This window comes from Etheostoma cragini, chromosome 19 (genome assembly GCF_013103735.1).
Source record: "Etheostoma cragini isolate CJK2018 chromosome 19, CSU_Ecrag_1.0, whole genome shotgun sequence".
In the NCBI taxonomy this organism is placed as follows: domain Eukaryota; kingdom Metazoa; phylum Chordata; class Actinopteri; order Perciformes; family Percidae; genus Etheostoma; species Etheostoma cragini.
Window position 1 is genome coordinate 14,557,561 of NC_048425.1, and position 11,138 is coordinate 14,568,698.

Consider the following 11,138-nt stretch of genomic DNA (forward strand, 5'->3'; position numbering starts at 1 on the left):
GGCAACTCTGGCCCCGGGGGCCACCAGGCTTGTATAAACTGGAGGAAACCCTGCTTGCCGTTTAAACTATGTTCCAGGGTGCCACCATGGCATTAACAGAGGCTCAAGCAGTCAGACCCAGAACCAGTCAACCACCAATGTACCTGGCAGAACTAATACATTTATGTTCCGTCTCTTTAAGGCCTCCTGGGACTCTAGCCTTTTTGACTCAGTTTTGCGGGTGATTTTGGAAAAGCTTAATGAATATCAACAATCCCGCTGTCTCAGTATAAAATGATGGAAGACACACATTAAAGACAACAGACTCATTTGAACCAAGCCCTACATTTCCATAAAACCTTGCAAGGGTAACGCAATAGCTCATTACAGAAGCCATTACCCGTAGCAAAGAAGGTTGCTGCCCAGCAGCATCAGCAACATAACATAAATTCAGCTCCTTCATTTTTTCACATAAGTAAGTAGAGCTCACTAATTGCCTTTACGACTCAAGAGGAATGGTAATGCTCATATATATAGCAAACGCGTGGAACGTCCTATATGTTAAATCTTTTGGAAATTAAATGACTTAAGCCCTACATGTAATCATTGTCAGAGGTTGTAATGGAATCTACTGTACATGGGAATCTGCTTGTTTTAATTCCTCTATTTGATATGAAGTTAAGGTAAAATGAGAGTGGAAAGAAGCTAAATCTGTCCCTTCTATATTTTTAATATCTCGATAGAAGGAAAAACCTTTGTTCTGCGATATTCAAGATATATTCATTCTTTGCCTTCATGCACACATTTTTGATTTAGTATGCTCATTTGTACAGCTACTGACATGCAGGCTATATAAATAGGTTGCATGCTACAATTACACTCTTTAGCATGAGCAGTTTGCAATAAGAACTTCATTTGCAATACAATGATTTTTCTGCCCTGCCAGTATTTTTTTGTCTGTTATGCAGTACTATCTTGTCAAAATAAATGTATAAATACAGTTTTACAAAACAAAGATGGTAAACATTAAAACTATTGCCTCATCCTAGACCGACTGGCTGGCTCACTCACCTCATTATTCTCTGTTGCAATAGGTTGAAATGAGCCACTGCTTTCAATGACATCTTTCCCAGCCAGCTCCAATGGCGTGCTGGTCACAAACCCTATGGTTCACTGTTTGCTGGTCAGCTGATATTCACAGTAGTCACCCAAAGTCACCCACAGTGACCCACAGTGACCCACAGTGACCTTGTCCTCCAAAGTGACAGTTAAAATTAGCAGAATCCATGAGTGGAAACAGCCCAGCGTATTAAATAAACTGCAATGCAGTATTTAAAGACAGGGGATGCTCCATCTTGGCAAAGTCTCTGTATCTATCATTTTCCAGATCTATTTTCTTTTTGAAACATAAGAGCTTCATAATGGCGTCCTTGCGGAAACGGTGGCTGTTCACCTCTTGGACTGAGTAATCTGATAGGAGGGAGCACATACTAGCCTTAAGAAAGACCAGATCAGTGTCAGATTTACAGAGGAAAGGTGTCTATAACATCTTTTCTTACCTTACACTGAGATACATTTCTCTCCTTGTCTTGTTCTACGTAAGGAGGGCTGCAGCCCCAGAATGCAACGGGTTTATACAAATTACGACCAAGTATCAAATGTAAATGGAGTGTATTTAGTCTCAACAACTACTCAAAGCGCTTTTACATAGTACATTCGCACAGACTCACCCACTGTGTCCAAGGGTAGCATATAGGGTGCCACCTGCTCATCAGGGACTTGGGGTTCAGTGTCCACGGCTGCCCCTATTAACAGCTTCAGTTGCGAAGGCCAATCAAAAGGTCACACTAGCTAATGGAAAACGGGCTTCGATACTTCACCTAACACTCTTGCTGATAAAATTATGTGTCAATCACAGCATTTGTTCATTATCATGCTTCAATTTTGCACCAGTATTAATTATTGCACGAATTAGGGTTCAGCACTTTTTAAATGGGTAATTGACTAAGCTCTCGGGAGATGGCAACTCAGCATAATGAAAATGAATAGTGCAGCCACTCCATCAGTTCACAGGGCCCTGCGCTCTCACACTTGCTCCCTCTTCCGCTTGTTAAATTGACATTATTGTGTCATTATGGCCAATGTAGCAGCCAGTTATAGAGAAGAAAAGCACACAGCACATACTGCTTACAGAAATTTGTATACAACACTACACCAACACACACACACACACACACACACACACACACACACGTCAGACTTTTTACCACTTTCGTGGTTACGTTGTTTCCTGAATCAATGTGTTGGGATGCCTCCATAAATTATTCAGCCGCAGCGCCTGCTATCTGAAGATAACTGGCTCTTTATCGGTCAGTGTGTACAGAGACACTGCGCTAGTGACTATACAAGCACCTAGAGGGATTTGGGGCACCTTCTGTGTAAGGATGCGTGTCATTGTGGCAGTGAAGCATACATTGAAATATAGCCTATCAGCAGGTTTATGTTGTAAGGTCACTTTCATTTTCTCTGGGGATGCTCTCATTTTCAGCCCGTCAAACACAAGGCAATTTTATTTTGCCACCGCATAACCAATGACGACTAAAGATCAGGAAAGTTAGCTGCCAGACTTCTCCCAAGTATTGAGGACAGAGGCAGTTTTTAGTTGTTTTTTTAGAAAAAAAAAGTAATCTACTACTCACAGGAAATCATCATCATGGGATATAATGGGCAACATAAAATATAAGCCACGCATTTTGTTGTTTTATCTTTAACTTCTATATTTGTTAATATCACTTTTAACAATCCAATCGCTTTTCAGAGGTTCTTCATATTGACATTAAATTTAATTTCCTGGTCTTCACACAAGTATGTACAATATTTTGTTGAATCTAAAAAAAAAAAAAAATCATCTATTAATCACTTTAAAATAAAATTCACTGAATCCGGCTTCTAAATTGTTAATATTTTGTTGACAGATTAATCTATGACGTCAATAAGCAGTTTCTTTGCCAATTATATTATCCTAACTTGCTCTGAGTGTTTTACAGGTACATTATTTAAGTTAATAATATCATAACAATAAATGACACAATAAAGCTTAACGACTGGATGAAAAGTGTGAAAAGCTTCCTGTTTACTACAAGGCACCATTTCCTGTGTAATACCACTTGGTGTCAGCCTTGCACATTGCATGGTTGCTAAGGCCACCGTACAGTAGACACATTCCTCCCAGGATTGTCAAGGTTGACTGTTAACTGACATAACATTGAAAACCATCTACTGTTACTGACTTAAGCGGTGGTAGATATGTCTATTGACAATCATTGCTGTTTTATGCATACTATGTATATATCTATTTTTAGGTCTGCCCTAATTAACAAGGTAGACTCATGCTGGTAAATGGCTCGTGTCTGTATGTGTAACATACATTTTCTATTGGAATGCCACATATATTTAATTGTGTAGCTTATATTAGGTGCTGGCAATAGCCTGTGGGATGGGGACTTTTAGAGGGTCTAAGGCCCAGAATACCCCCCCCCCCCCCCCCCCCCCCCCCCCCCCCCCCCCCCCCCCCCCCCCCCCCCACTGGGACAAGAAGAAAGACAGACGGAGCCTCCAGTTGGCCACTCATGCCAGGCCTGCCTCCACACATGGCCTGTATGATGTTCAGCTCTGACACCATTTCATCAACAACTCTTTGGAAAGTCTCATCCCATCAGACATACAGCTCATTCTTTAATGTTCGTTCCATAATTCGGTTTTGTTCAGGTTTTATGAGGCAATCCGATCCCAAAGCTACAAAACAAAAGATGACAAGCAAAATGAGAACTAAACTCAATAACAAGATGGAAAGTCAAGTTACTAACAGAGCAGAAATAAATCAAAAAGGTTACTATATATATATATATATGTATAAATTATTATTATTATATAATATAATTATATAATTATTATTAACAACTAAAAAAAATTATGCAACAGAACTTGGACCTTCATCAGACTGTAAAATAAAAATAAATACAGAGTAAATCTCTCTACATCTGTCCGATGTAGCCTGCACACTTAATCAATATAAAAATCACAATCTCGATTCACTAGTTAATTTTTAAACGAATTTGATTATTTATTTATTATGTTAAATGACTTTTTTAATGAGTTGGTTCTCATTTAATTTTACGCGCCGAATGCATCACAAGCTGACTGTATGAAATAGGTCTTGAAGCTCTCCTGAGCGCTGCATTGCTCTCCCTTCTCTTCATTGAAGCGTATGGTTGGTAATATTATCGAGTAAATATTCTTGGTTTTTGTCTTTGTCAATGTCTTTCATAGAGCAATAACGTTATATCTTTCCAACTGTGACATTTCCCGTAGACGGGAATAGTTTCCGACTGGGAACCCATGTCCGTGCCTCCTCGCCTGGCGTCATGGCGGTACAGAAAGTCGGAAGAAGGCAGCCGAGTCCTGCTTGATTATGACTGTCAGTAAGTGCCTTGCAGTGGAAGGTGGTCAAATATGTGGACAGTTTATTACAGGGAGACATCCCATGAATTTAAAAGTAGCTTTCATTTGAGAAACTAACACAAGGAGGCTAACCTAGCTTAGCTTAACAAGGTAAAGGAGAACACCAAGCCCCCCCCTCGAAACAGAAGCTGACCCTGGTAACTTTACGGACATGGATGTATGGATGGGGGGGGGAACGCGTGGGTTAATATGTGGATTAATACGGGGATGTCTACACAACTGTGTGAGTCGATTGGTTTCAAAAAGTTCATCACTTTACCCGAACCAAAAACACCTGTTGGTGTCTGTCCCCTTTAGTCTGTTGGTGTCTGTCCCCTTTAGTCTGTTGGTGTCTGTCTCCTTTAGTCTGTTGGTGTCTGTCTCCTTTAGTCTGTTGGTGTCTGTCTCCTTTAGTCTGTTGGCGTCTGTCTCCTTTAGTCTGTTGGCGTCTGTCTCCTTTAGTCTGTTGGTGTCTGTCTCCTTTAGTCTGTTGATGTCTGTCTCCTTTAGTCTGTTGGTGTCTGTCTCCTTTAGTCTGTTGATGTCTGTCTCCTTTAGTCTGTTGGTGTCTGTCTCCTTTAGTCTGTTGGTGTCTGTCTCCTTTAGTCTGTTGATGTCTGTCTCCTTTAGTCTGTTGTCTGTTTAGTTGTCTCTCCTGAACATGTCAAACCCATTCTACACTCACTGCTGCGTCTCGTGATGACTGTTTACATATCTAATATCATATTACATATCTGTGCTCATCATCATATGTCTATTGTTTGTTCTGGTGTTTTTGTTTAATACATGCTGATGACATATTTCTAAATTTGTAGGCTTTTTTGTTGAGTTATTTTTACACTATACTTTTTCTGACCTTTTCGAATCCCCCATTTAACAAAAAAAACTAAAACTAAAACTAAGCATTTCAAAACAATAATAATAATAAACTAGCAAACCTGCTTTGAAAACTAATTAAAACTAAACTGAATTTAAAACCAACTAAAAACTAAAAGTCTAAATAAAAGGAAAATAAAAATAACTAATGAAAAATGCATAACTATAATAACCTTGGTTTGGTACTGCCAATTTGTTAAAAAGAGAAATGTCCGTCCACCAGGTTTCTTTTTCTGTTATTTTTCTGGGTGGTATGCGGTTTATCTTTAATATGACCTGGGCACATACACAAAAAGACATGTTTGCAAGCTGAGGGCAAGCGTTGCCACCCGGTTGGCATCAGCTGTTTGGCGCTCTATCCAGGGAAGTCAAATGGAGTGAATCAGTGGCATAAACAAGCCCGTGGGCGGAGATAGAAACATGGATGACGGCTCACTTCTTTTAGCCGTCAGCAATCCTAAACTAACTCTTTATGTTCCGCTGTCCCTACAGTTATCGGCCTACCAATGATGTTCCTTCCACGAGTTTGCCTTCTACATCCCAATCAGTGACCCTCCGCTTATCCATTACTGTCTCACTCACCTCGTCCTCTCTGTCCCCTGTATCCTATCTTTGCTCATCCTATTTACTTTATACATCTCCTCCCCTCATTCTTCTCTGGCCTGAGTCCCAAGACAGATGGTCCATGCAAGCAGATGCTCCCCACCCAGTCTCTCAAAAAGGAAAAACAAAGCCTAGATGCAAAGCAACTAAAATCTGCTGGAGAGTGCCCAGAAGTCGAGCAGAGAAGTTCACGGTACAATTAATCCTAGATTTGACCACTGAACGGCTTTGTATCGACAGGTAGGGAGGAAGCACTGAGGTTTGTCACAAAAGCAACAACGAAGACTTCTTTCTGGGTTCCATCGTGATGCTAAAGAGTGCAATTAACTTCACGGCAGTTGGTATGCCATTACGCCCATCTGATGTGCCAAATCTGACTGTTTAATAGGTCAAACTGTCCAATATGAATCTATTCATAGAGAAGTGAATATTTAAGCTAGGCAAACAGGTCTGAAAAATGTGTGATCTTAAGTTGCCTTTAAACGCGTTTATTTGAATAATCTTTACTTCATACTCTCAAATCATCAAGCACGCTGTAATTTATTCTAATACCAAATCAAAAAGCACATCTTGTGTGTGCTGCACACTGTCAAATACTTCCGCCTGACAATCTAACACACACCATGTTGCAGTCTGACAGATTTGGAGCAGTTACTTTAATATGTATCTTTGCTTCAGTGTGATCTCAGGACCCCTGGCTGACAGATGCTGAGGAAACACACAGCGCATGTGGTCAGTTCTCAATGTCATAAAAGCTCAAAGCTGACATCTACGAACGGACAAAATATACTAGGAGCCCTTCCTCGCCTCAGCGAAACAAATACATGGCTTTTAGCACAAGGACTGCACGGGATTCAAAACCATTCTTCACTGAAACAGTCCCCACATCATTAACTACAGTTCTTCATATGGTGAGATTAATCCGGGGAAAAGCAGTGTCATCAAATAACTAAAGAGGCTGTTTTTATCAGAACACGCTGCAGTAACTCTCAAACTCTGTGTAGGATACTCCATGCTGAAAGCTAAATGACTGTGATACCATTAGTAGTAGTAGTTGCAAGGGGCTCGTTGCCCTTGGTTGCACCAAAGCCAAAGCACATAACTCACTGGCTCAAAACAATAAAATACTGACTCAGTAGTGCTAAATATTGATTCCTTCAGAAAGGTCTGCTTGCTCTTGGGGTAACTTGTGAAGTCCTGCATATGCAGATTAGTATTGTGGCTGACCTTTAATTTACCACCTCATGCTTGCACCGCTGGCGTATTACCATTGCATACATCTTGAGTTGTCTCTTGACTGACAGTGAACTGCAACTTTTCTAGTTAATTAATTAGTTCTGTTGAACAATAGTATGCATCGAGCAGGCTAAACATAGGACTTAGTAATTAAATCCAAATCGGGGTAAATGAAGTGCTGATTCAACAGCCATAAGGTAATGCCTCATGGTAACAGTTTATGTGTTAATACTTAATGTTGTCTAGCACTGTTCAATGTCCTGGATATACAATAAGAGGCATGAGTGTTATAAGATATATTCGATGTACTATATTCAACTGCTTGGCTGTGTAGCAATATAGGGGTGATTTTCCCACTCTGTTCTCATAAAAGCTTATGCAAGCATTTCACAGGATGTTCTTTTTATTGAAACATGTATCTCACTAAAGCACAAGGACGAAGGCCCAAACGGTTAGGACTGACTCACACACTATTGTGTTTGTATCAGTCCGGTTAGGACTGACACACACACACACTCACACACTATTCTGTTTGTATCAGTCCGGTTAGGACTGACACACACACCCTCACACACTATTCTGTTTGTATCAACCTATAAATAAAGGAACAAGGAACTGTCTCGGGGCGACTCTCTCTTGGGTGTTAAGCCGAGCATTAACACCCAAGTACTTTGTACTAAGTAGCTTGGTGTCCCGTGTCATCTCGTGAGCCATCTTGAACGTGAAGAGAGAAATCTCTTCACAATGAGTAACTATGATAATTCATAATTACACAAAAGGAAAAGAGGACATTCGTCACAAAAAGACCAAAATGTACACAGCATGACCGACTACTTCAGTACATCATTCACACATTCAGTACAGGGGCGGCTGTGGCTCAGTGGTAGAGCGGTTGCCTGCCAATCGGAAGGTTGGTAGTTCGATCCCCGCCCCTGCAGCCATTGTTGAAGTGTCCTTGGGCAAGACACTGAACCCCGAGTTGCCCCCGTTGCTGCGCATCGGAGTGTGAATGTGTGTGAATGTTTATCTGATGAGCAGGTGGCGCCTTGTACGGCAGCCCCGGCCACAGTGTATGAATGTGTGTGAATGGTGAATGTTTCCTGTAGATGTAAAAGCGCTTTGAGCAGTTGTTAAGACTGGAAAAGCGCTATATAAATACAGCACATTTACATTTACATGCACGGAGCTAGCCTTGGTGCTGAAAGAAGCTCATCCTGAGCAACAAACCTAACGGGGCTTTATTTCTTTTCTACATTGTCTGAGACTCAGGGATACAGTACATAAAGGAGAGAAATGTCTAGGGGAGCCGCTGGTTGCAATGGGGATCTGAGAGCGCTCCAAGGCACCGACGCGGAGAATCACTGCACCGAGGAAGCAGCTCACGGGGGGATCAACTCATGGCTCGGTGGCTTTGGCATTTTTTTGGGCGATTGTTAAGGTTTAAGATTTCCCTGGGAAGGGATCATGATGTGGTAGCCACCTGGGGACAAAGTGGTGGGGGGGCTTTAGAGAGTTTGGATAGAGAAAAGGATGAAGTGTTGAGGGGGGAAAAAAGCATGGAGAAAAACTATTGAGTTTGTGACATAATAGGTGCCTCTATAAGAATCGGTGATTACTAAGAAATATAAGCTAGAAACATATGCGGTGCAAATCTCCGGCCCCCTACACTGACCCTTTTTTTATGAGAAATCCAAGATACCTGACAATGACAACTTGATTCAGAGTGCCATATCCGGAATTACAGCAAGCAACGGAGACCATGAGCTCCTCAAAATCAAAGATAACAGTCATACACATTTTATAATAAGTTACATTTAGGCAGAGGACAGCAATCAATATCCTTAAATACTGCAGAGCGCTATAACTGAAAAATGAAACATAACAGACAGGGGTCTTCACCACAACTAATGGTTGAGTCTGGTCCTAAACTGAACATCACGTTGTCTGCACCCATATCTACGATCTGGATTATTCAGCCCGTTTTAGAAGCATATCTCAAAGTCGGCATGTACTAATTAGCTGGCGTGAGCGTTTACCATTCAGTTGCAGTCATTGTAGCAGTTGCATACGATATTGTTTCCCATTCTACATGTGAGGGAAACGAATGTCTAAATTCTGTAAGCTATTGAATAATAGACTTACTGAAGAGGTATTACGTTTGAGAGGAATGCCTTCCAACTCAAATCATGAAGGTATGTGTATCCTTAACAAAAGGATAATTAGAAGTCAATTAGGTGTGCAAACAAACATTAGCCTGAGCCAGGAATGACAAGCAGTTAACTACTCCTGTGGCTCAGAGTGGCACGAGGAGCCTGAGGGGAAACCTATGGACTATAACAGAGTGATTATTTTGGATGCCAGCCAAGTACTGCGGGGGGGGGGGGGGGGGGGGGGGGGGGGGGGGGGGGGGGGGGGGACACCCAGGAGAGCATTTATTCTACTGAATCCAATATGGTCGTTTTTTCCACCACTAATGCCCATATACTCAAATGAAATACATGTGGGCTAGAGTGGCAGCTGACCATGAAAACAGCTATATGTATTTTAACAGGGACATTAACAACTATTCAAAAAATGTTAATGCAGGTCAAATTACTCAGCAGAAACAGAACTAAGCTAAAATTGCTGTTGAATTTCTGACAAATTGACCTAAGTTGTTCAAACAAAAGAGCCACCATATATCTCCCTTTCAAGAGGAGGCAAAAGTCCAGAAAATAGACATTTACGTCGCAGACGCATGCAAGCTAAAAATCTTTGGAATGAGAAAAAATGAAGCCAAACTCCATTGAAAAAATTTAATGTTGCCTTTCAATAAATAACTTACTTACAAGAGTGAAACCACTTAGGCTACGTTATATTTTTGGTGGAAGTTATTAAATATATGAACGTTAAGAGGCCGTTAAGTCGGCGTTGGCTATCATTTAGCTAAGAAGTTGTGTACGTTAACCTTTCATCAAATAGACGTAGCCTATTTGTTGTTGCATTTATTACAAGCCGGATTAAGAAGTGGTTCTGTCTAACAAACATGCACCAGGAATATATTTTTGACCGATAAGAGAGGCAACATTTGTCATTCTTGTGCTCGGAGTTTCACCTGACGTTTCCTCCATGCAAGACCGAACAGAAAAGCAATTAATTGCCAAATGATAACATGCGACCATTGTCCTACCAGGGGAAGACACAGCAGCATCCACCCGGCCAGAAATGGTCTCCACGCTCTTCTTCTCCATAGTTTTGCTTCCGAAGGCGGCTTTTTTTTCAGTCGAAAGTGCCTCGTTTCAGTCGAAAGTGGCTTGTTTCAGTCCCAGGAACTCGTCCGTACCGACTTGTAAACGGCTGGTACTAGTTGCTGCTCATTCAACTCCCCAAGTTTCGCAGTGCACTGGAACGCTGCTCGTGCACACACGGTTGACGGCGGGAGCGCGCATAAGAGGGTGAGTGTTGTAGTGGTGATGGTGTGTCTGTGTGGTCCATTTGGAAATAGTTTCTTGTTTATGAAGGAAATATTTGCTCGGCTGTTTCCAATTTGAGGATATGAGGATTTGCTCCTCTGTTCTAAATTATTGCAAACATGATATCTTTGGGCAAAACAAGCAGCTTTTATAAATGATTAGCTATCACCAGCCTATATGATCACTATATCTGGAAAAATATTGATGATTGATGATTGATTAATTAATAATGAAAATAATCAAGTTTGACTTGTATCTGAATTGTGCCACTGGGTTATTTTTAGTTAATTAATGATTTTCTAAAATTAATTCTAAAGAAAATCTACAGAAATCTTTCCCAAGAGTGAGGAAGACACATTAATAGCCATATTTAAACAACCACATCTGTGTAGGCTATAATGTTGTAGTGTCCACATAGCTTTTTATACCAGATGTTCAAATCAGTCCCCTTCAGCATCTCAGAACTGCACTCTACACTTACAGAAATTCCAA

At 41.0% G+C, this 11,138-nt stretch overlaps 1 protein-coding gene across 1 annotated transcript in view; it reads right to left on the bottom strand.

Annotated features, from left to right (window-relative positions):
• The window catches only part of kcnip4 (Kv channel interacting protein 4), a 133,280-nt gene extending 122,665 nt beyond the window's left edge, over positions 1 to 10,615 (bottom strand). Inside the window, exon 1 of the mRNA XM_034901319.1 lies at positions 10,364 to 10,615. Coding sequence (XP_034757210.1) covers positions 10,364 to 10,424 — 61 coding nt within the window. The 5' untranslated portion in view covers positions 10,425 to 10,615. The remainder of the gene's footprint in view (positions 1 to 10,363) is intronic.
• Positions 10,616 to 11,138: the final 523 nt, after the last annotated feature.